This window comes from Callospermophilus lateralis, chromosome 10 (genome assembly GCF_048772815.1).
Source record: "Callospermophilus lateralis isolate mCalLat2 chromosome 10, mCalLat2.hap1, whole genome shotgun sequence".
Classification (NCBI taxonomy): Eukaryota; Metazoa; Chordata; class Mammalia; order Rodentia; family Sciuridae; genus Callospermophilus; species Callospermophilus lateralis.
This window is the reverse complement of record NC_135314.1, coordinates 118,733,310-118,757,138: the sequence shown is the minus strand read 5'-3', so window position 1 is coordinate 118,757,138 and position 23,829 is coordinate 118,733,310. Positions and strand designations below refer to the sequence as shown.

Here is a 23,829-nt window from a genome sequence, read left to right as displayed (position 1 = left end):
TCACCCAGGACAAAATATATAACCCAAAAGCACACCCCTAGGGACCTACCTCCTGCTGTTATACCATGCTTGCCTATAGTTACCACCCAGTTAATCCCTACTGGGACTCTCATTACCCAACCATTTCACCTCTAAACTCTCTTGCATTCTTTTACATAGGAGCTTGGGGAACACCTCATATCTAAACCATAACATGCAAAATATCTTTGGCACTTCAAAAACTAATGTTAAAAGTTTATTTTAAAATCTATACTTAAAAAAAAAGTTATGTGTAAGTTTTAAAATCAAGACAAGATGTGAAAATGCACACTAGACAGCTGGTTTGAGGAAAGCTTTTGATAACAGGCAAGGAAACATGGGGGAAAAAAGAGATCCAAGTTATTCACATTTTTCACTGTTTGTTCCATTCCTTGCTTGAAGAATTTCTTTAAATAATCTTCCACTTAAACCACTCTCCAATGGGTTCACTGATGAAAAAGCTTTAGGAATTAGCACACTCTGCTCTCTCCCACTGACTGCAGCTACAGTCCTGGGTGGAATGCAGGGAGAAGGTAGCTGAGGACTCTGAAGAATAAGCCAGCAGGAGGGGGAGGACACCAAATGCCACCAAACTGACGGTCAGTTTCCTGTTTTGTGTTCTGGTGTCTCCTGGCCTAGGCTCAGGGACAGCGTGAAACCGGAAACCAGATTGATACTGGGCACAAATAGAACTTTGAGAAAAGTCCACTCCCACCAGTCTGAGACACAGGAGATGGGTTTGGATGGGACACTGTGAGGAAAGTACCATTTTTTGCTTTGTAGATTTTTCTTTCTCTCAGGCTGGAGCTCCCAGGCAATCCCAAAGTAGCATCAGCGACAGCCCAGACACAGTAATACAGTACTGCAGGCCAAGAGCACAAGGGGCATCTCTGTTGCGTTCTTTTTCTTTCCCTCTTGGTGTCTGTCCCACCCCAAGAAACCCTGTGGCTAACAACAGTCATCACAGCAGAGGCAACCAAAACTTGAGATAGGAGCACTATGGAAGTCCCTCTTGCCACCCAGATGAGGAGCCAGAAACAGCCGGGAAGGTGTTTGGTACAGGAGGGAAACAGAAGCAACTTCCTAGCTAGAATACCAGGGCATGGCTCCTGACAAAAAGTATTCAAGAGATCAGTGAGAGAAAGGTGCTCAGGAAAATTACCACACAAAGATTTTTATGGGGGTGGGGATGTAGCTTGGGGATGCTGGGGATGGGACTGGTAAAGTACTTGCTTCGTGATTGCAAGGTATTGGGTTTGAGCCCCAGCACCACCAAAAAATATATATATATTTTTTTAAATGAACTCTTAGCCTAACCCCTGAACTGTGCATGTGAAGATTAAACCTATACAATAAACCAAAGGCATTGTTCTCCAGGTATACCACCACCCACTGGCCATTGGGTGACAAAAATGAGGGAAAGATCCAAATTTTAGAGCCTGAAAACTGAAAGAACACTGGAACTATAGCCCTAAGAAGGTGGAGAACTTATGATCTCAGCATATCCAAACCTATGGCCTATAGGAAAAGTTAAAATGCTCAGTGGTAGAGCTCTTGCCTAGTATGTGTGAGGCACTGGGTTCGATTCTCAGTACCATATATAAGTAAATAAAAATAAAGGTCCATTAACAATTAAAAAATTAAAATTTAAAAAAGAACAATTAAAAATATCAAAATTCTCCATAGGATTTGAAAAAGACCAGGAGTTGCATGAAATTCAAATTTTGAAAACAATAGGAAATTGATCAACACATGAGAGACAAAGGAAATCTCAACTACTTGGAAAGGAAAAGACAATAGACACCAATCCCACAATGTCATGGGCATTGGGGACTATCAGACAGAATCTGTAAGACAGCTGTTACCACCATGCTCAAAGGGATGAATGCTCTTGAAACAAATGGGAAGACAGACACTCACAATAAGAAATAGAAGGTAGTAATAAGAACCAAAAGGAAATTTCTTTTTTGAGAGAGTGAGAGAATTTTAATATTTATATTTTAGTTTTTGGCAGACAACAACATCTTTGTTTGTATGTGGTGCTGAGGATCGAACCCGAGTCGCATGCATGCCAGGGGAGCGCGCTACCACTTGAGCCACATCCCCAGCCCCCCAAAAGGAAATTTCAAAACTGAAAAATATAATAATCAAAATTTCAAAATTCATGGCATGGGTCAATAGATGAATAGAGAAGACAGAGGGGGAAATCCAGTAAAGTGGGGACAAAGCAAAAGAAATCATCCTATCTGAACAAGAGGGAGGAAAAAAACCCCAAAAAGCGAAAAACCCCAAAAGCAAAACAGAGCTTCTAAGACCTGTGGGACAAAAAGAAAGCCTACCATTTGTCTCTTGAGTCCCAGGAAAAAGCACCACTAATGAACTATTTGAAGAAAAAAATGACTATAAACTTCCCACAGTGAATGAAAAATAAAAATCTACAAATTCAGTAATCTATAGGTACATGCACAGGGCTCTGGATTCATCCCCAGCACACAGGCACAGCTAAGAATCTCATGCTATCATACAAGAAGGTGACTGCAGATAATGATCATGGACTAAATATGCATGTGTAAGGCCTTGAGTTCAAGCACCAGTACCATCAAGGATTTTAAAAGTGTTTACCATGAAGGAATGATAAATGTTTGAGGAAACAGATATGTTTACCCTGATTAATCATTTTTATAACATACAAATATATTGAAACATCACATGGTACCCCACTAATATATACAATTTTTATGCATTTTTTTGTTGGTTTTGAACCAATGCACATACCAAGAAAACACTCTACCACCATGCTACAGTTCCAGTCCATTTTTATATATCAGTAAAACATGAATAAATGAATAGAAGACTCTAAAATGTAGAGAATCTCAGCAAATCCCAAACAAGCTAAAACACAAAGAACTTTTACTTAGACACATCATAATAAAATTGAAAGCCAAAAACTAAAGGCAAAGAAAAATCTTGTAATGAAGTCAGATTACATAATGGAGAACAAATATTCAAATAACTACGAATTGTGAATCTCTCATCAGAAAGTATGAGACAAAAAGGTAGTAGAACATTTCTTTTCCTTTGGTACTGGGGATGAACCCAGGGGTGCTCTCTCACTGAGTCATATTCCCAGCCCTTTTTATTTTTATTTATTTATTTATTTGGTACTGGGGATTGAACTCAGTGGTACTAACCACTGAGCAACATTCCCAGCCTTATTTTGTATTTTATCTAGAGACAGGATCTCATTGAGTTGCTTAGCATCTTGATGTTGCTGAGGCTGACTTTGAACTGGCTTCGAAGTGTTTCAGCCTCCTGGGATTATAGGCTTCCAGTCATTTTTATTTTGAGACAGGGCCTCAGCTAAATTGCTGAGGCTGGCCTTGAACTTTTGATTGTCCTGCCTCTGCATCTCAAACTGCTGGGATTACAGACCTGTGTCAATGCACTTGGCTAAGAACAATATCTTTTTATTTATTTATTTTTGTAATTAAAGATGAATGCTGAGGATCAAACCCAGTGCCTCACTCTTGCTAGGCAAGCTCTCTGCCACTAAGCTACAGCCCCAGCCCAAGTAATCAAGAAAAAGAACTGACAACCCAGAATTCTACATCTTGTAAAAATAAACTTCAGAATAAAAACAAAAAAAAGACCCCATAATTTTCAAAAAAGGAGAATTAAGAGTTCATTGCCATGTCATTAAAAAAAAAAAGCCAAAAGATATTCATATGTAAAAAAAGAACCTTGACCAAACCTCATGCTTTAATAGAAAAATTAACTAAATATGGATCGTACATCTAAATGTAAAACATAAACTATGCCAGTCTTAGGAGAAAATATGAAAGAAAACCTGTCAAATAGCCTTAGATATACTATCCAAAGAAGTCTATAAAACAAAAAGCTGATATGTATTTCTAGCAAAATTACTGTACATATTTTTTGCCCATTTTCTAATAATTTGAAGTTTTGCTGTGGTGGAGGTGGTAATACTGGTGGTGGTGGTGGTGGTGGAATATTAAGACTTATACTTTATTTTAGCTATTATATTTATTTTGGATATATATCAGTATAATTTTGTCTATAACTTTGAAATATATATCTAGGCTGAGTCTTCCAATTCATGAACATGGTATGTCTCTCCTTTTGTTTAGCTCTTTGACTTCTTTCCTCAGCAATATGTAGCTTTCAATATGTAATGTATGCTCTGCTTGTAGTTTGTTATATTTAAATTTTGTAGTCTACATGGTCACTGTAAAGAAATACAATTGATATTTTTATGTTGATCTTGTATCCTACAAACGTATTGAATTTTCCTAGTTCTGAGAGTGCTTTCTTTAATTCCTTGAGATTTTTTAAGTAGATAATTATGTCATCTGAATAAAAGGGAAACTTTTTATGTTAAAAAAAAAAAAAGCTGATACATTAAATTTCACCAAAATTAAATTAAAAACTTTGTTGTTGGGGGGCACGGGGTGGGTGTGGGGGTGGTATTGGCCATTGAGCCCAGGGACTTGCACATGCTAGGCAAGCATTCTACCACTGAGTTACACCCTCAGCCCTTTTTGTTTTATTTTGAAACAGGGTCTCACTAAGTTGTTGGGGCTGCCCTTGAACTTGTGATCCTCTTGCCCCAGCTTCTGGAATAGTTGGGATTATAGGTATGTAAAGTGTGCCTAGCAAAATTTAAAAATTCTGCTTATGGGGCTGGGGATGTGGCTCAAGCGGTAGCGTGCTCGCCTGGCATGCGTGCGGCCTGGGTTCGATCCTCAGCACCACATACAAACAAAGATGTTGTGTCTGCCAAATACTAAAAAAATTAAAAAAAAAAAATTCTGCTTAACATACTTTTAAGAAAAGAACTTTTGTTCAGCATAAAAAAAAAGAACTCTTTAAAAAAGCAGGTGGAATTTAAAAAAAAAAACAGTAAAAATACAGATCAGCTACTTCTAGGGATTAGAGTTGGGCAGAGATTATCCCTGTTAATGACTGCATTAGTCTACGAAGGTCCTAAAACATCTGTACAATTATACACCAAACCCCTAAATTGAACCCAAACACATACACACAGATATGTACACGTATAAATGACTGCAAGTACATTGTCAAAGCTCGAAGAACATTTAAAACATTTAAAAATAGGTGAACTTAATTGTATGCAATTATACCTCAACAGACTTGAAGTAGTATTTATTTTTTCTCAAACATAGGGACAGAGGTTCACCTTCACCCATAATAAAAAAGAAATGCTGCTGGACGTAGTGGTACATGCCAATAATCCCAGTGACTTGGGAGGCTGAGACAGGAGGATCATAAATTCAAGACCAGCCTCAGCAACTTAGTTGGACCCTGTCTTAAAATAAAAAATGTAAAGGGCTAGGGATGTGGCTTGGTGGTTAAGCCCCAGTGGGTTCACTCCTCCATACCAAAAGAAAGAAAAAAAAAAAGAAAAAGAAAAAAGAAATGCCATTTTAACACTGAGATGTCATTTCTCACCCATCTAGGTTGACAAAAATTCAAAGGCTCACGGGTTGCGGTGGCACACTCCTGTAATCCCAGCAGCTCCAGAAGCTGAGACAGGAGGATAGAGAGTTCAAAGACAGCCTCAGCAAAAGTGAGGTGCTATGCAACTCAGTGAGACCCTGTCTCTAAATAAAATTCAAAATAGGGCTGGGGATGTGGCTCAGTGGTCAAGTGTCCCTGAGTTCAATCCCCAGTACTCCCTACCCCCCAAAATTCAAAGGCTGGACAATACATGTAACTAGTAAGTTGCAAAGGCAACAGTTTCATATGTTTTTAGGGTGAATACAAAATGGTATAATTCTTGCGGAGAGGAATTTAGCAATATCCAACAAAACTACTGTATATTTGCTCTTTGATAAAGCAACCCCACTTCTTTTTTTTTTAAGAGTGTTTTTTTGGGAGGGCGGTACCAGGGTTTGAACCCAGGTGCACTCACTCGACCACTGAGCCACATCCCTGCCCTATTTTTTTATATTTATTTTTTTAGGCGGACACAACATCTTTGTTTGTACGTGGGGCTGAGGATCGAACCCGGGCCGCACACATGCCAGGCGAGCGTGCTATTGCTTGAGCCACATCCCCAGCCCCGCAACCCCACTTCTGAGAATTTATTACTAAGATAAACCTCTAACAATATGAAAATATAAATTCATACGTTCATTGTACCATCATCTGGATTTTCAAAACACTGGAAACGACTTAAATGCTCCAAAATAGGCCACTGGCCGGCTTAATTGCATGCACATCAGTAATGGAGTATTGTGCACTGTGTAAAGGACCCACAGGATCCCAGGGACCTAGTGTGAAAATAATTCCCAGAAAATAAATTAAGTGAAAATAGCAAAGTACAAAAGGACATATATAACATATTACTTTTGTGTAAGAAAGCAGGGAAAATAAGGAAATATACATATATCTTGATGTCTTTGCAAAAAGAAACAGGCAGTACAGAAGATAAGTGAAGTAATAATCTATAAGAGGCAGGGAGACAGAGTACAGGGCCGGGGGTGGGGCAGTCGAAACTGAGTGTATCTTTTTTTCCTGGTTTTGGCTTTGGGAATAATGTTAATGTTTCACATTTAAAAAACAGAAGAATACTTTTTAAAGAAAGGATTTGGGAAGTGGACTGAATAACAGGAACAAATGAACCAAATTCTATTTCTTTCTTTTTTTTAATATTTATTTTTAGGTGTAGATGGACACAACACAATGCCTTATTTTTTTATGTGGTGCTGAAGATCGAACCCGGGTCCTGCCCATGCTAGGTGAGCGCTCCACCGCTGAGCCACCATCCTAGCTCCCCAAATTCTATTTCAAATTAGTAAACTCACTGAAGTTCATTAATTTGAAAAAATGAATTTACCCACGAAATTCTGACCAGTGTGCATGAGCCATTTATCCTGCGTATAAAGCCTGGAGAACTCAAAGCTTCACTCCTGTTGGGCTCCACTCCAGCACCAGGGTGGACTCATCTTCCTGTGTCCTCCCAGCAGGAAAGAGGAAAGCAGGGCCTTGAACTATGACTGCTGTCTTCTGTAACTCTACTCACTGTGAAGCCTAACCAGTCACTCACCTTTGAGAGAATGTTTATCGCACCCACTCTAATGAGGGAGATTTTTGTCTCTCTCGGGAAGGTACCCAGAGAGGAAAAAAACAGTTCCTTTATTTCTAGTAAACAAGAGTTCTGGATAATTTCAAACGCATTATTTATGAAGAGTCTTGTGGGAACTGCTTGAGGCAGGCAGACATGACGTGCAGCAATTAAAAATGATCTGAAGGAAAAGATGTCCCCTGACCCTCATTATTGGAGGAGGCAGAGATGCAAACTGCCTCAACTGTAGAAAAGAAACAGGGCTTTCTTTCAGTCCCTTAACTATCTCATGTTTCTCCCTGCTCAGGGCCTTTTCACACTGGTCCTCTCTGTTCGTGTTAGATAGGAGTTCAGAGGGACACCAAGATGGCAGAGGCAAGGTACAAGAAAAACATTCCTAGAGGACAAGACAGGGAGATGAGTCATCATGGCCTGAGGACTCCCACCACTGGTAGTTAGTCTAAAGTAGCCAACTGGGAAAGAGGTCAATATTCTAATTAGGTTTTTTAAATAACCAATGAAAGCAAAGGGAGTAATCAGATAAATATAGGGAAGAGACAAACCTCACAGCTTGGCATACAAAACATTAAATTCATTAAATTCCAGACACTTGGGCCTTGAGCCTCTCTCTCTCTTGCCCACTCGCTCTACCTTTACAGTGCTACCTTCACCTTCAATGAATCTGTACTTTTGCCTGTTACTTCTGTTTGTTTAGTAGCTCAATTCCTTTTTTTTTTTTTTAATTTAGAGACAAAATCTTGCTAAGTTGCTTACAGCCTTGATAAATTGCTGGGGTGGGCTTTGAATTTGCAATCCTCCTGCCTCAGCCTCCCCAGCTGCTGGGATTACAGGCTTCTTCAATTCTTTGTTTGGGACACCAAGGACCTGGACCCCTGCTGGGCACACCAAGGATAACACTAGGACCACTCCTTAACCAACTGCCGCCACACCTTCAACTACTCTCACTCTTTCTTCAGGTTCAACTGAAATACTACTTGCTTCTTTAAAAAAATCTTTTGATACTCCAGACTGGACAAAGTCCTCTCTTTAGAAGGCAACCACTGATTCTACTACTGCTGTTCCTTGCTGATACTTAACAGTAACACAACACACACACACACACACACACACACACACACACACACACACACACACACACAATTTTTAAGACAAGGTCCTCCTATGTTGCCCAGACTGGCCTTGAACTCTTGGGCTCAAGAACTCCTCCCGTCTATCCCTCGCAAGTACCTAGGACTACAGGTGCATACCACCACGCTCAGTTTTAAAAATTAATTTAATGTGCGCCTTCCCTGCTAGGCTATAACCTCTGTGAGGGCAGGGAGGGTCACTGATATCCTAGCATACAGAGAGGTGCATCCTGAGCACTCAGTTATTTGTTCATTGAATAAAAACTGATGGATGTAAAACTATTGACAAGATTAAAATAGCAAAATAGAACCTAGAGTAATGAAGAGGAGCAGAAATGAACCAAACTGAAAAGAGATGACCATGTAGGGATCCAAATATGACCTAAGGTCGGGGGTGGGCAGAGAAACTGTGCAAAAGACTGAAAAACAAATCTAAAAATCAAGACTAACCCAGTTTAAATAGCTTTACATGTGAATCTGAGTTCAATCTATGTTCAACCAGTGACAGATGGGAGGAAGCCACCACGTAAGGAGGAACAGGACTAGCAAGTCACACAAAGACATGGAGGCCCAGAGCCTGCAGAGTACCCACATCTCCAAGGAGATGACAGGGTCACTAGGGCTCTGACATGATATATTTCTCCTGAATATAATTCAGTTATTGTTTTCAATATGCTTATTAAAGCCAATTCTCAGTAAATATATTCAAATAAATGTGATTTTTTTTTTTCCTGGTACCCAGGATTGAACTAAGGGCACTCGACCACTGAGCCACATCCCTAGCCCTATTTTGTATTTTATTTAGAAACTGGGTCTCTCTGAGTTGCTTAGTGCCTCGCTTCTGCTGAGTCTGGTGAGCCTCCTGACTCAGCCTCCTTAGCACTGAGATTATAGGCATGTGCCACCGAGCCTGGCTTAAATGTGAATTTTTTAATGTGAATTCAGACAAATATCAGAAAATACCAGCAATATTTAGCTATGCCAGCTATTGAAATTTAAAAGTAATAATTCAACTCTGAATTAGTCTCTCCCTTCACAACAGTCTCATTTTCCTTCCAGAGATGGAACTGACTTTCAGGAAGGCCTGTGCTTCCCTCAGAAATTCAGGTCCCTCCTCAAAGTCAGGGTCATTTGGCTCCACCTCCCAGAGAAGATTTTTCAGCATTTTTTTCTTCTTCTTTTTTTTTTTTTGTGTGTGTGTACCAGAGGTTGAACTCAGGGACACTCTACCACTGAGTCATATCCCCAGCCCTATTTTGTATTTTGTTTAGAGACAGGGTCTCACTGACTTGCTTAGTGCCTTACTTTTTTGCTGAGGCTGACTTTGAACTTGTGATCCACCTGCCTCAGCTTCCTCAGCTTCTGGGATTATAGGCATGCTGCCACTGCTCTGCAACCACCCACCCCTAAGCATTTTTAAGCTTTTTGAATCACAATGAATGAGCCTGGATCCACCTAAGTGATGGAAATGACTCCCTTGGATAATGTGCCCATGAAACTCAGGAATGAGTAGTAGTTTTTAATCAATGAGTGTGAAATCAACTATTTGCATCTTCTGCAAAGGAATAAAAGTGATAAAAGGTATAACTAAAAGAGATGAAATATGTAAACTATTTTTTATTTTTGATAATCTAGAATTATTAACGACATGTGCCTAGAATATTAGGAGAAACACATTTAAGAAGGAAGCAACATTTAAATAATAAAGAGCTTTGAAATAAATGTTGTTTGGTTAATAAGAAATCTTATGCATATAATGAGGTACAGGCTCAAAGAAAAAGAGAAAAGAGAGAAAGGAAGAAACTGGCATTTTCCTCCTGGAGTGTGTTTTCTGCCAATATATATTTTTTCTTCAAACAAATCAATTCAGTTCCAATCAGCAAAGAATGAAGTCAAAGTTGCACCATAATTTAATTATAATTACTCATAATTATGTGGAAAGGCATATATATACCCCAAAGATAAACTTAAAATAACCCTTTTTACTCTAAACTTTTTAAATTTGGATTCATCAGAGCTTGGTGCTGATAAAGCCTAGGTCTCGGGTTCCCAGGAGCTGGAAAAATCAGTTCTGTCATGGGCTACATTTTGAATATTTTAGGCTCCTAGGCATGTTGGCATACCCTGGTGCCCACACCTCCCCCCAAATAATAAAGGGTTCCGTACAGGCCACCACACACCAACCGGAAATCCCTCCTCCGGAAAATCCCTCCTCCAGCACTTCCCCAACCAATGGGAATCCCCTGGAGAACTCCAAAGTAGCAGGAGAACTCCAAAGTAGCAGGCCCAGCTGGACAGCAGGGGTCTAACAGGCAACTGAATACACCGCTTAACATAACCATTATCATCTCAATGGCTTGCTGGCATCACTTCTCAACCACTCTGTTCTGGCAAAAATGCCATGCATCATTCTGACTCAGCTATGGCTCTCAGCAATTATGTAAATTACTTATAATTAAATTACTTATAAGCATTATTAATATTTTGGTATATAATATTCTATGCTTTATGAAGGAAATATGGTTTTATAACAAGCTGTTCATTATTCATAAAAGATGAAATGCAGAGAAAGAGCCCAAGTGTTCAACAGCTGATGAATGGATAAAAAAATTATGGCTTATTCATACAATAGAATATTATTCAGCAATAAAAAGAAATGGAGGGGGGCTGGGGATGTGGCTCAAGCGGTATTGAGCTCGCCTGGTATGCATGCGGCCCGGGTTCGATCCTCAGCACCACATACAAACAAAGATGTTGTGTCCGCCAAGAACTAAAAAATAAATATTAAAACTCTCTCTCTCTCTCTAAAAAAAAGAAACAAAGAAAGAAATGGAGGGAATGGGGTTGTGGCTCAATGGCACAGAGCTTGCCTAGCACGTGTGAGGCACTGGGTCTGAGATTCTCAGCACCACATAAAAATAAAAAATAAAATAAAGGTATTATTATGTCCATCTATAACTAAAAATATTTAAAAAAAGAAAGAAAGAAATGGAGTACTAATGTATTCTATAGCACATGTGATCCTTGAAAACACACTAGTGGAAGATATCAGTAACAAAAGACTACATAAGATAAAATTCATCAGTGCAAAATGCCTGAAACAGGCAAATCCACAGACAGGAAGAAAATTAATGGTAGCTCAGGGCTATAGTGAGAAGGACCAGGATTAAAATGGTATCAGAGCTACCAATGAGTAGGGTGTTTCTTTTACAGGAAATAAAAATATTCTAAAATTAGATAGTGGTGATGTTCGTAACACCACATATACACTCTAAAAACACTTTGTTTATTTTTAGGCTTTTTAATTTTTTATTTAAAAAAATAACCAGCCAAGAATCAAGAATCATTTTATTTCTATTATGAAAGAATTATCATGAATTACTCAAGATCAATTTTTTTTTGGTGGGGTGGTACCAGGGATTGAACTCGGGGGCACTCGGCCACTGAATCACATACCTAGTCCTATTTTGTATTTTATTTAGAGACAGGGTCTCACTGAATTGCTTAGTGCCTCACTTTTGCAGAGGCTGGCATTGAACTCACAATCCTCCTGCCTCAGCCTCCTGAGCTGCTGGGTTTATAGGCATGCATCACCACACCTAACCTCAAGATCAATTTTTAATTGCTCAAGGTAAATTAAACTTTTATAAGATTTAGATACAATATATCTTTGAAAAGCTAAATTAGCTTACTAATTCCTAAATTAAATTGAGCGCAAGCCCTGAATAATGTTGGAGTGTACACTTTAAATTGGTGCACTGTATGTATGTGGATAATATCTCAATAGAGTAATTCGAAGTAAAAATTACTTATATAGGCTAACCTTTAAATGCTCTATCACCTTCTTTTTTTTTTTTTAAAGAAAGAGTGAGAGAGAGTGAGAAAGAGGGAGAGAGAGAGAATTTAATATTTATTTTTTTAGTATTTGGCGGACACAACATCTTTGCCTGTATGTGGTGCTGAGGATCGAACCCGGGCCGCACGCATGCCAGACGAGCGCGCTACCGCTTGAGCCACATCCCCAGCCCCTCTATCACCTTCTTAATGCATCACAGATATGGTCCATGTCATTAGGATATTCAACTACATGGGGCTGGGGTTGTGGCTCAGTGGTAGAGCGCTCACCTGGCACATGTGAGGCCCTGGGTTCGATCCTCAGCACCACAAAAAAATAAATTAAAAAATATAGGTCCAACTATAACTAAAAAATAAATATTAAAAAAAAAAAGATATGCAACTACAGCCAGGTAACATGGCAAATACCTGTGGTCCCAGTAACCTGTGGTGCTGAGACAGAAGAATGGCAAGTTCAAGTCAACCTCAGCAACTTAGTGAGGCCCCCAGCAACTTAGCAAAGCCCTGTCACAAAATAAAAAATAAAAAGGGCTGGGGATGTAGCTTAGTGGTAGAGCATCCCTAGGTTAAATCTCCAGTACCAAAAAAAAAAAAAAAAAAAAGCAACTACTCTGCTGTTTTAAATATACACTGTTGCCCTGTATGAATATACTAACATTTATTGCAGGCTTTATTACTGTACAGAACTTATTTCCAATTACTACATTAAACATCCATATATGTACACATCTTTGCCCACCTGTATGATTTTTATAGGAAATCAACAGAAGTGCATGCAAAGGGTCTGCACTCTGAAAAATGCTACATACTACCTGGCTATCTTCCAGAAAGGCCATACTAATTACAATCATCCCAATGAAAAACAATAATACTTTTTTTTTTCTACATTTCTACCAATGCTGAGCATCATAAAACTTATTAATCTCTAACAGACTGACAATTGGAAAAAAAAAGTAGTTTTTTTTTTGTGTGTGTGTGTATGTGTGGTACTAGGGAATGAACCTGGGAATGCTCTACCACTGAACTACATCCCAAGCCCTTTTTTTTAAAATTGATTTTATTTTTTTAAATACACAAAAGTGGAATGCATTACAATTATTTTTTTTAATATTTATTTTTTAGGTGTAGATGGACACAACTCAATGCTTTTATTTTTTTTATGTGGTGCTGGGGATCGAACCCGGGTCCCGCCCTTGCTAGGTGAGCGCTCTACCGCTGAGCCACAATCCCAGTCCCTACAATTCTTATTACACATATGGAGCACAATTTTTCATCTTTGTATATAAAATATGTTCATGCCAATTCATGTCTTTATACATGTACTTTGTGGGTTTTTTTGCATTACAATTCTTATTACACATATATACCACAATTTTTCATATCTCTGTATATAAAGTAGTTGACACCCAATTCGTAACTTCATACACGTACTTTGGATAATAATGTCCATCACATTCCACCATCCTTGCTAATCCCCTGCCTCCTCCCTTTCCCTTCCTCCCCTCTTCCCTATGTAGAATTCATCTATTCCTCCCATGTTCCCCCTCCTTACCCCACTATAAGTCAGCCTCCTTATATCAGAGAAAACATTCAGCATTCAATTTTTGGGGGTTGGCTAACTTCACTTAACATTACCTTCTCCAACGCCATCCATTTACCTGCAAATGCCATGATTTTATTCTCTTTTATTGCTGTTAAAATTCCATTGTGTATATATGCCACATTTTTTTTACCCATTTATCCACTGAAGAGCATCTAGGTTGGCTCCACAGTTTAGCTATTGTGAATTGTGCTGCTATAAACATTGATGTGGCTGTATCCCTGTATTATGCTGTTTTTAAGTCCTTTGGGTCCTTCCCCAGCCCTTTTTAAAAAAATTTTTCAGATTTTGAGACATATTCTCGCTAGATCACCCCAAACTAGCCCTTGCAGTCCTCCTGCCTCAGCCTCTCTAGTAACTGGGATTACAGGTGTGCTCTGTCTTGCCCAGCAAAAGGCAATATTTTTAAATGCATTACTTTGATCATTGGCTATAAGCAACAGTTCATAATGGTCATTTTATTATGAAATGCCTGTATTCCTTTGTCAATTATTTGTGATTTGTTTTCCTGACATGCTACAAATTGTTTTTACTAACCTGTCTTCTAATTTTACCTAAGACATTTTTCCCTGTACTTCTGATACTTTAGACACTTAAATCTATTATTCTTTTCCTTTATGGTTCCTGAATACCTAGTTTTAACACCTTAATATCATACAAACATTCCATATTTTCTTCAACTCTAACACTGTAATGTTTTATTTAAATAAATACCCCATTTGTTGCCTACTGATCTCCAATCATGTGGCATAGTAGAATTCTTTAAGTCTGACCTTGAAATACATTTAAAAGTCAACTTACCTAATTGCTGAGCCCATTTTATGGCACTTCCAGTGTCTCCTGCATTGCCTTCAGCTAAGCATACAACTTCTTGTCCAATCTTCCACCCGATCAATGGATAAAAGCCTTAGAAAGCAAGCAAACAATTGAAGTCATTTAATAGATAAACAACTCAAAGAGAGACTGTTCCAATAGAACATGTGATTTGTTTACTTATTTATTTAGGTACTCAGAGGCACTTAACCACTTTATTTTTTATTGAGACATAGTCTCAACTTGCTTAGGGCCTCACTAAATTGCTGAGGCTGGCTTTGAACTTGCAATCCTCCTGCCTCAGTCTCCGAAGTCCTGGGATTATAGGCATGTGCCATCTTAGACATCTTAGAAAAATGCAATTTTATTTAAAAAAAAAAAGAAAAAAGAAAGTGCCTATTAGGTCAGACCATTTGGATTCACATTCCAGCCCTTTCTCACTAACTAGTTGTGAGCTAACCTATTAGCCTGTTTCCTCCACTGTAACATGGCCTATGACAGAGAGCTGCTGTAGGAGTAAACTGAGTTTACACATGAAAAGAAGTTAAAGAATTTAGACCAGTACTTGGCATATAACATGAATAATAAATGTTAGGATTTTTTTGCTTTTGTTTGGTTTGTTTGTTTTTGTGGTGCTGGGCTGATCCGAGGACCTCATGTATACTAGGCAAGTGTGCTAACACTAAGCTACATCCTCAGCTCCTAAATATTAGTTTATTTAGCTATAGGCCTGTCTATACCTCTAGACGCATGGCAATAAATATTTTGAGAAGTAAAGGTAACTACAGGATCAGTTTGCTAGAAAGCTATGCTGCTGTATTTACCCATGGTTTCCAAACAAGACTCCTACATAGAAACAGCTGAGTATAATGATCAACATTTTCTACCTTTCATTTTCCCAGTTAGAGAGAAAGGAACAGCTGGATTAGGCATGGAAGACAGGAAAAAATATTTTAAAAAACAGATCTGAGCAACCATGTGAAGAAAACAGAGCCCAAACCAAGTGCCCCAGACCTCCAGGGAACAGTTCTACAATCTAGATTTCTTTGTTTGCACATCTGCAAATTCTTGGTAACTGAAATCAACTGTCATTAAGACTTGACACATGCATGCATCACTAGTTAACAACTATCACAAAAAAGTTCAGAGAAAGAATAATTCTTAATAAATAGGAAAAACAATTAGGATTGGGGATGTAATTCAGTGGTAGAATGTTTTTCTAGCACACACAAGGCCCTGGATTCAATCTCTAGCACCACCAAAAAAAAAAAAAAAAAAAAAAAAAAAAGGAGAGAGAAACTTAGAACTTTAATAAGTTTTATATATAACATGTAATACAGATAAATATTTGGAAGGCTAACCAAACTACTCTGATCTTTTGATTTCCCTCCTCCTTCTCCTTTTGTAGTACTTGTTATTGAGCCCAGGCAGTGCTTACCATTGAGCTACATCCCTTGCCTGTTTTATTTATTATTTTGAGATATGGTCTTGCTAAATTGCCCAGGCTAGCATCAAATTTATAATCCTCCTGCCTCAGCCTCTCAAATATCACTGGGATTACAAGCCATGGGTCACTGCACCTGACTTTTTTGGTTGATTTATTGTTTTGATACTTGGAATTGAGTCCAGGGATACTTCACCACTAAGCTACATCCCCAGCCCCTTTTATTTTAACGCTAGAGAGGGTCTTGCAAATTTACTTAGGGCCTTATTACTAAATTGCTGAGGCTGGCCTTGAATTTGAGAGTCTCCTGCCTTGGTCTCTCAAATCACTGAGATTACAGGTGTGCACCACCATGCTAACTCTCTTTTTTGGGTGTTTTTTGTTTGTTTTTGCATCAGGGATCAAACCCAAGGGCGCTTACTCACTGAACCACATTCCCAGCCCTTTTTATTTTTCATTTTGAGACAGGGTCACACTAGGATGCTTACAGCCTCACGAAATTGCTGAGTCTGGCTTTGAACCTGCAATTCTCCTGCCTCGGCCTCCCAAACCACTGAGATTAAAGGCATGCATCACCACACCCCGCCCTTTATTGAATAGTTTTTTAATGTTACTAACTTAAAGGAAATAAAGAAAATGGGGATTAATTGTTTCTAAGAATAATAATGTGTTGGATCATTCTTAACATAAAATGAGTAAATAGTATAAGAATCACCAAACACTTATGAATATAAAAACTGATATTAGACCAGAATAAATTCTAATTATTTACCTCCAACAGTATGTTGAGGGTCGTTTCCAGTATTAATATCCAAAAAAGTCCCAGTTCCCATGGTTAATTTCACATCTCCTGTCTGGAAGCAGCACTCTCCGAACATGGCTGATTGCTGGTCGCCGACCTACCAAAAGTGTACAAATGTAAGACCCACAGCCCTTAGCAGTGGTCCATTTATTATTTTTCACTGCCTCACTTATTGCAGTCTTGCAATTAAATATTTATGTTCTCATTCACATTTTCCTCAAATTAAAAAAAAAAAATAACATCCCAAAGAGAACAGGGAGCAAAAACTACAGGACAGGAGTCTCTCTAGGATTAGCATCATGTGCATAACTAATGTGCCTTGGTAATTTTTATTTTTGGGATTTTTTTTTTTTTTGGCTTCAGGATTTTTTAATGGGCAACCTACTGCATTACTTTTAAGCATCAGATAAATAATCCTAGAAGTAAAGGTCAAAATAAAAACTGTATAGAAAAAAAAATTAAGATTTTTTTTTTCATTTTCATCTTACAGAGTTTTCATTCACTAGTCAAAGTAACTGACTGCACAAGTTTCTCTATTAAGAACAATGGGTAGGGGGGTGTGCTAGAGATGTGGCTCAAGTGGTAGCGCACTCACCTGGCATGTGTGGGGAACTGGGTTCGATTCTCAGCACCACATAAAAACAAAATAAAGATATTGTGTCCACCTAAAACTAAAAAATATTTAAAAAAAAAAAAAAAGAATGATGGGTGGGGCTGGCGTTGTGGCTCTGTGTTAGAGCACTCCCCTAGCACGAGCGAGGCCCTGGATTAGACCCTCAAGCACCCATAAAATTAAATACATAAAATAAAGGTATTTGTCCAACTACAACTAAAAAATAAATATTAAGAAAAAAGGATGATGGGTGCGGCTGAGGATATAGCTCTGCAGCAGAGCACTTGCAGGAGTGGCTGGGTTCTACCCTCAGCACAATTTTAAAAAAAAAGAATGATAGGTAAATGTTTAAATAGAAACAGACCTAAGTCAAAACCATCCCTTTCCCAGCCATATATATGTGTGTGTATTTTTTTCTTCTCATCAGCACCAGGGTGATTTAACACAGGAGCCCTTTACCACTAAGCTACATCCCAGCCCTGAGACATGATCTTGCTAAACCGTCCAGGATGACTTTTAACTTGAATTTTTCCTGCCTCAGCTCCTGAATAGCTGGTTTTACAGGAGCCACTCAGCTCCAACTATATATTTTTGTAGGAAAATTATATCATTTTGTTAATATAAGTAAATATAGCACACATACAGGAATATTTATTCATTTACATTTATTAAAATTTTTTTCAGTGCTGCCTATTGAACTCAGGGCCTCAGATAAGCACTTTACCACTGAGAAATAGCCCTAATCCCTAATCCTACTTTAGTTTTTTTTTTTTTTTAACAATGTTGCTATGTTGTCCAGGCTAGTTCAGAAATTCTGGGCTCAAGTAATCCTCCTGCCTTACCATTCCAAGTGCACCTATGCAACTGGCTTTATAGGATAATTTTTTTTTTTTTTTTTTTTGGTGGTGATGCTGGGATTTAGCCAAGGGCCTCATGCTTGCCAGGCAAGATGTCTTACCACTTCTCCAGTCTTATATGGCAAGATTTTAAAAACTAAGATTAGTCTAGGGCTGGGGAATGTAACTCAGTGGCAGAGCACTGGACTAGCATGTTCAAGACCCTGGGTTCAAGACTCAACACAATAAATAAATAAATAAATAAACTTAATTAAATAAAAAATAAAACTCATCTAAATAACCTTTTTTTAAAAAAATTATTCCAGTTATACCTTAATCTAATGCTGAACCTAACCCCCAAGTGAGTAAGACTCACTCTTCCTAAATGACCGTGAAGCTGTAACTGGGGATTAAATTCCCTTTCCCTCGCCTGCTCCATCAGCTACTATGGAGATTGTCCATCTAGGGACATGGAGTCTCTGCCTCCTGCTTATGCTGCTACCGAAAACAAAACACAACATTTGAATTTCTTTGCAGCCTGATAACAGGTAGCAAATTCTGGTGGTTTTCCAAATTTTGACTCTTGATCTAGCTAGAGAAAAAGAATATACTGATGAAAGGAACTTTATAAATCAAAAATAACAAAATTAAAAATTTTTTACACCAGCTTTTATACCAGTAGATGCTTGGTAAGGATTTTATAAAACTCAAATACTACTTTCTCTAATTTGAATTGTTCTATTACTTTTGTGAATATATTGTACCCAATAAAAACACTGGCCCCATCATTGTTTTTATCTCATAATATCAAATATAAGCCACACATTACTCAGAATACATCTTTAAAAAATTTAACACACTCTTTCTGGAAGACAATACATAAGTAAGTTGGAAAAGATCATGAGGTGCTTCCATGACAGAGGCTGGTCCAGTGGTCCCCTTTCTGAAATACAGAGGATACTAGTTTATGTCCAGGACCCTTGAACTTGAAAAGGAAAAGGATACTTTAACTGATTTTTCTTTGGTGCTTGGATGGAACATGGGTACACTAGGTAGAGCACGCCAGTCAAGTGCTCCACCATGAGCTACACGCCAGCCCCGTTAGATTACTCTGACCTTACTCTGCCAAGGACGTCTGTCTCTCTTAAAGTGAGTTCCAGATATTCATATATTCATTTAGTTTCTACAATACAAAGAGAAACCCTCGTGTTTTGGACTTACCAAGGCAACTATTGGTATAGGCACACCAAATATCTCTTCATCCACTGATCCAAAATTGTGGCTTCAAATAAGATTGATTAAAAAGTTAGTTATAGCTCTAGAAATATTAACTCTAAAATTCAGCAAACTGTTTTCAGCAGAGGCCAAGAAGTCAGATATGAACATACAAACACCTCAGGTATGTGATAAAATGCTTTTCCCCAACAAAGCAAAAATCTTTCAAGGACAATGTTGCTGATTTTCACGTCTGATGTTCATTATTACCTGGTGTCCTTCACGGGAGGCAGGAGAGAGAGTGGTACGGAAATCATGGAGGTAATGAGCCTGCTCCAACACATCTATGCATGAAAACACAACATCAGAACACACACATCTACACATTTCAAACCTATGTAACCATCTCAAAACACTATATTGTACAAAATGATCACATACAAGTTTCACTAATTATAATAAATTAATTTAAAAAAACTAAAACAACCCCACCTAAATCTTTAAAAAATTGGCAACTGAGAAAGAAGAAATCATTTTTACCTCATATGGATCAAAAAGTCCAGTTGTACTGGCATTTGAAAAATCCGTGGCATACTGAGAACCTAAATTACATGGGAAATACATTTATTATCAGATAATATAAATAAATATCTATCCTTGGTTTATGATCTATTCCTTTGTCTACTTTCAAATTCATTCCAAAATGAGTATTTTTCCAAAATAGTCCCCAGAGAAATTTCCCTCTTAATCTTTGTGAACTTTTATAGCTTACAAAAGCACTTTCACAGACAGTGCCACTTTCTGATCCCCAGTTTGAAGATGAGAAAAGAGGCTCACAGCTGCTAAGTGAATGCCTACAACAGATTATATCCAACTGCAGTGTGGCAGATGTGGTACTCAACTCAAGTTTTACCACTCTGAAAACTGAGACTGTTACCCAGTCTTATATTTGAGGTTCCATCATTATTTTATTTTATTGGTACTGGGGATTGAACCCAGTGGCACTTAACCACTGAACTATATCCCTAGCCCTTTTTTACATTTTATTTAGAGACAGGGTCTCCTGAGTTGCTTAGGGCTTCACTAAGTTGCTGCGGCTGGCTTTAAACTTGTGATCCTCCTGTCACAGCCTCTCAAGCTGGGATTACAGGTGGGCACCATAGTGCCTGGCTATCACAATTTTAAAACCATCCTCCTTTTAAAACAGATCTGAAATACATCTAGCTTTACCACAACATGTACTGGACATCAAAAAGTAGTATGTCTGGGATATAGGAAGGAAAAGGTTAACTTCTACTCTATTGTAGGCAATCCTCTCTCGGTCTAATTTCATTTATTTGAGATAAATCTATCAGGTCACCTTTACCTTTTGTGAGCTTGTATAGCAACCAGGTATCAATAGTCCCAAAGCAACAATTTTCTTCTTCAACTGCCTTCTGTACCTTGAAAATAAAACAGCATAAAATCAATTCAGTGCAGATCAGTAAATATATATTATAAAATTTAATGTATTCATGTCAGAGCAATTTTATAATATATTCCAAACAATTTTAAGCAATTATCACAGTGTGAGATTTATGAGGGAGTAGTTTTTATTTTCTGTATGGTATTTATGAAGGGCTTTAAGCTTTACACCAAGCATGTGCTACTTTTGTAACTAAAAATAAAAGCAAAGCACATATTTTTTTAGTTTAGATATACAAATACACAAGCCTAAAGCAGGGATGTCATGTTGTGACTCAAGGGCCAAATCCACTCCACTGTCTGTTCTTGTACAAGTTAAGAATGGTTTTTAAAGAGTTTGTTTATGCACTGCTTAGGATTAAACCCTGGGCTTCATGAATGCTGGACAAGTAGTCTACTACTACTGAACTATACTCCTATTCTTTTTTTTTTTTTTTTTTTTTTTTTTGTGATGCTGCGGATTGAACCCAACACCTTGTGTATACAAGGGAAACATTCTACCAACTGAGCTATATCCCTAGGCCCCTATTCTTTTTAATACCCCAAAGAATAATATTTTTGAGGGGGTACCAGGGATTGAATTCAGGGGCACTCGACCACTAGGCCACATCCCCAGCCCTATTTTGTATTTCATTTAGAGACAGGGTCTCACTGAATTGTTTAGTATCTCACTTTTGCTGAGGCTGGCTTTGAACTCATCATCTTCCTATCATCTTCCTACCTCAGCCTCCTGAGCCACTGGGATTATAGGCATGTGCCACCACACTCAGCTAAGAATAATATTTTATGACATATAAAAACTATATACAATTTGAATTTCAGTGTCTATAAATAAAGTTTTCTTGGAATCCAGCTATGGTTTTTTTTGCTGATAGATTACCTATGGCAGCATTTGTGCTACAATGGCAGAGCGGTTATGACCCAAATCTTATGGCTCTCAAAGCCCAGAATATTGCTATCTAGCCATTATAGAAACACATGCCAATACCTGGCCTAAAGCATGGTAGTTTTTGTGTGTGCTAAGGAAAGAACCCAGGGCCTCTGCACGTGCTAGGCAAGTACTTTACCACTGAGTAACATCCCCAGCTCTTTTAATATTTTGAAATTGCCCAGGCTGGCACTGAATGTGCAATCCTCCTGCCTCAGCTTCCAAAGTAGATGGAATTACAGGCAAATCCCAGGGGTCTATGACAATGCAAAAAAAAAAAAAAAAGAAAAAGAAAAAGAAAGAAATAACAATGGTAGACCAATAACAATGAAAATGTGGGCTGGGGATGTGGCTCAAGCGGTAGCGCGCTCGCCTGGCATGCTTGCGGCCCGGGTTCGATTCTCAGCACCACATACAAAGAAAGACGTTGTGTCTGCCGAAAACTAAAAAATAAATAAATAAATAAATAAATAAATAAAAAAGGAAAATGTAATTATTTTCAAAAGACATACTTGAATACACCGAACAACCCCCAACAAAGATATCTGATAAGCAACTAGAATAACTGAATTTAGCAATATTACTGAATTAAAAGGTCAGGTCAGAAAAATAAGTTAATTTTTAAAATATCAGATAAAAAAAATTGAGAAAAAATAACTCGAAAGACTTGTTAAAATAGATATAAAAGAAATCAATTACCTAACTCTACAAAACATGTCAAAGAATCCTACAGAGACAATAATGAAATATCATTTAGAGAATTAAAGAAAAATCTAAATAGAGGGATTAAATGAGTGGTAACTGAAGTGACAGGGTGTGGTTGGAGGAAGTGGGAATTGAGGCGTGGCTTTGGGGTACTTATTTAAATATCTGTAGAGTAGAGTCTGTTTCAGCTTCTTTTTTTTTTTTTTTTTTTTAAGAGAGAGTGAGAGAAAAAAAAAATATTAAAAAAAAAAAAAAGAGAGAGTGAGAGAAAGAGAGAGAGAATTTTTTTAATATTTATTTTTTAGTTATCGGCGGACACATCTTTGCTTTGATTGTGGTGCTGCGGATCGAACCCGGGCAGCATGCATGCCAGGCGAGCGCGCTACCACTTGAGCCACATCCCCAGCCCAGTCTCAGCTTCTTGGTCTTCCTGCAAGCTGCTTCCCTCTGCCACACTCTTCTGCCATGATGTCCTGCCTCACCTCAAGCCCCGAGGAATGGAGCCTGCTGTCTGTGGTTTGAGGCCCCTGAAACCCTGAGTCTCTAAAAAACCTTTCCTCCTCTACAGGTGTTCTGACCAGGTCCTTTTATTTGCAGCAGCAACAAAGCAGACTAAAACAACTTATGAAAGGCAAAAGGAGGGTGTACCCAGAATAATATCTATCTTCATGAGCTCAGCCTAGGAAAGAATTATCCAAAAGATCACAAAAAAGATCATATGTTGAGAGCCACAGCAGAAGGGGCCCCAGCAAACTTTCAGACTGCCAGCTGATGAGCTGAAGGGGCCCCAGCAAACTTTCAGACTGCCAGCTGATGATTGGCTCACAGGGGCCCCAGCAACATCTAGCTGATTGGCTCCTCTGCGGTGATGCTCATTGGGCTGTTTCCCTGCCCTTTCAGACCACGGAGCTGCTCATTGGGGGACTTTTTTGGCTCCGCCCATGCGACCCAGCCAATCGGCCTCAAGAGCAAGAGGATTGTGGGAGGAAGAGGTTGTTGGGGTGTGTGGCTTGTGGGAAGCCGATGGTGGCAGTTGGGCTCTGAGGGTTTTTTCCTGAGGAGCTGTTTTGTTTATCGTGTGTGGTTCTAAAAATAAAGTTAGTTTCTTTTGACAAGTGGCTCCTGAATTGTGCCCAGCCAGACTGCGGCATTTGGTGGCTCGCACGGGGAGCAACTGAGGGTAAGTAAACCGCTCGCCCCTGAGGGCAGGGTGAGAGGATGGGTAGCCATTTTAAGATTCCTCTTTTGTTTTGCTTCATTTTTGTTTTAAGTTGCCTGTC

The 23,829-nt window shown here is 38.5% G+C and overlaps 1 protein-coding gene across 1 annotated transcript in view; it reads right to left on the bottom strand.

Moving 5' to 3' along the window:
* The window catches only part of Gk5 (glycerol kinase 5), a 76,723-nt gene that overhangs the window by 14,013 nt on the left and 38,881 nt on the right, over positions 1–23,829 (bottom strand). The window contains exons 6-11 of the mRNA XM_076868398.1: positions 20,819–20,894; positions 19,993–20,054; positions 19,723–19,796; positions 19,459–19,519; positions 16,759–16,885; positions 14,531–14,635 (exon numbers count right to left, since the gene is read on the bottom strand). Coding sequence (XP_076724513.1) covers positions 14,531–14,635; positions 16,759–16,885; positions 19,459–19,519; positions 19,723–19,796; positions 19,993–20,054; positions 20,819–20,894 — 505 coding nt within the window. The remainder of the gene's footprint in view (positions 1–14,530; positions 14,636–16,758; positions 16,886–19,458; positions 19,520–19,722; positions 19,797–19,992; positions 20,055–20,818; positions 20,895–23,829) is intronic.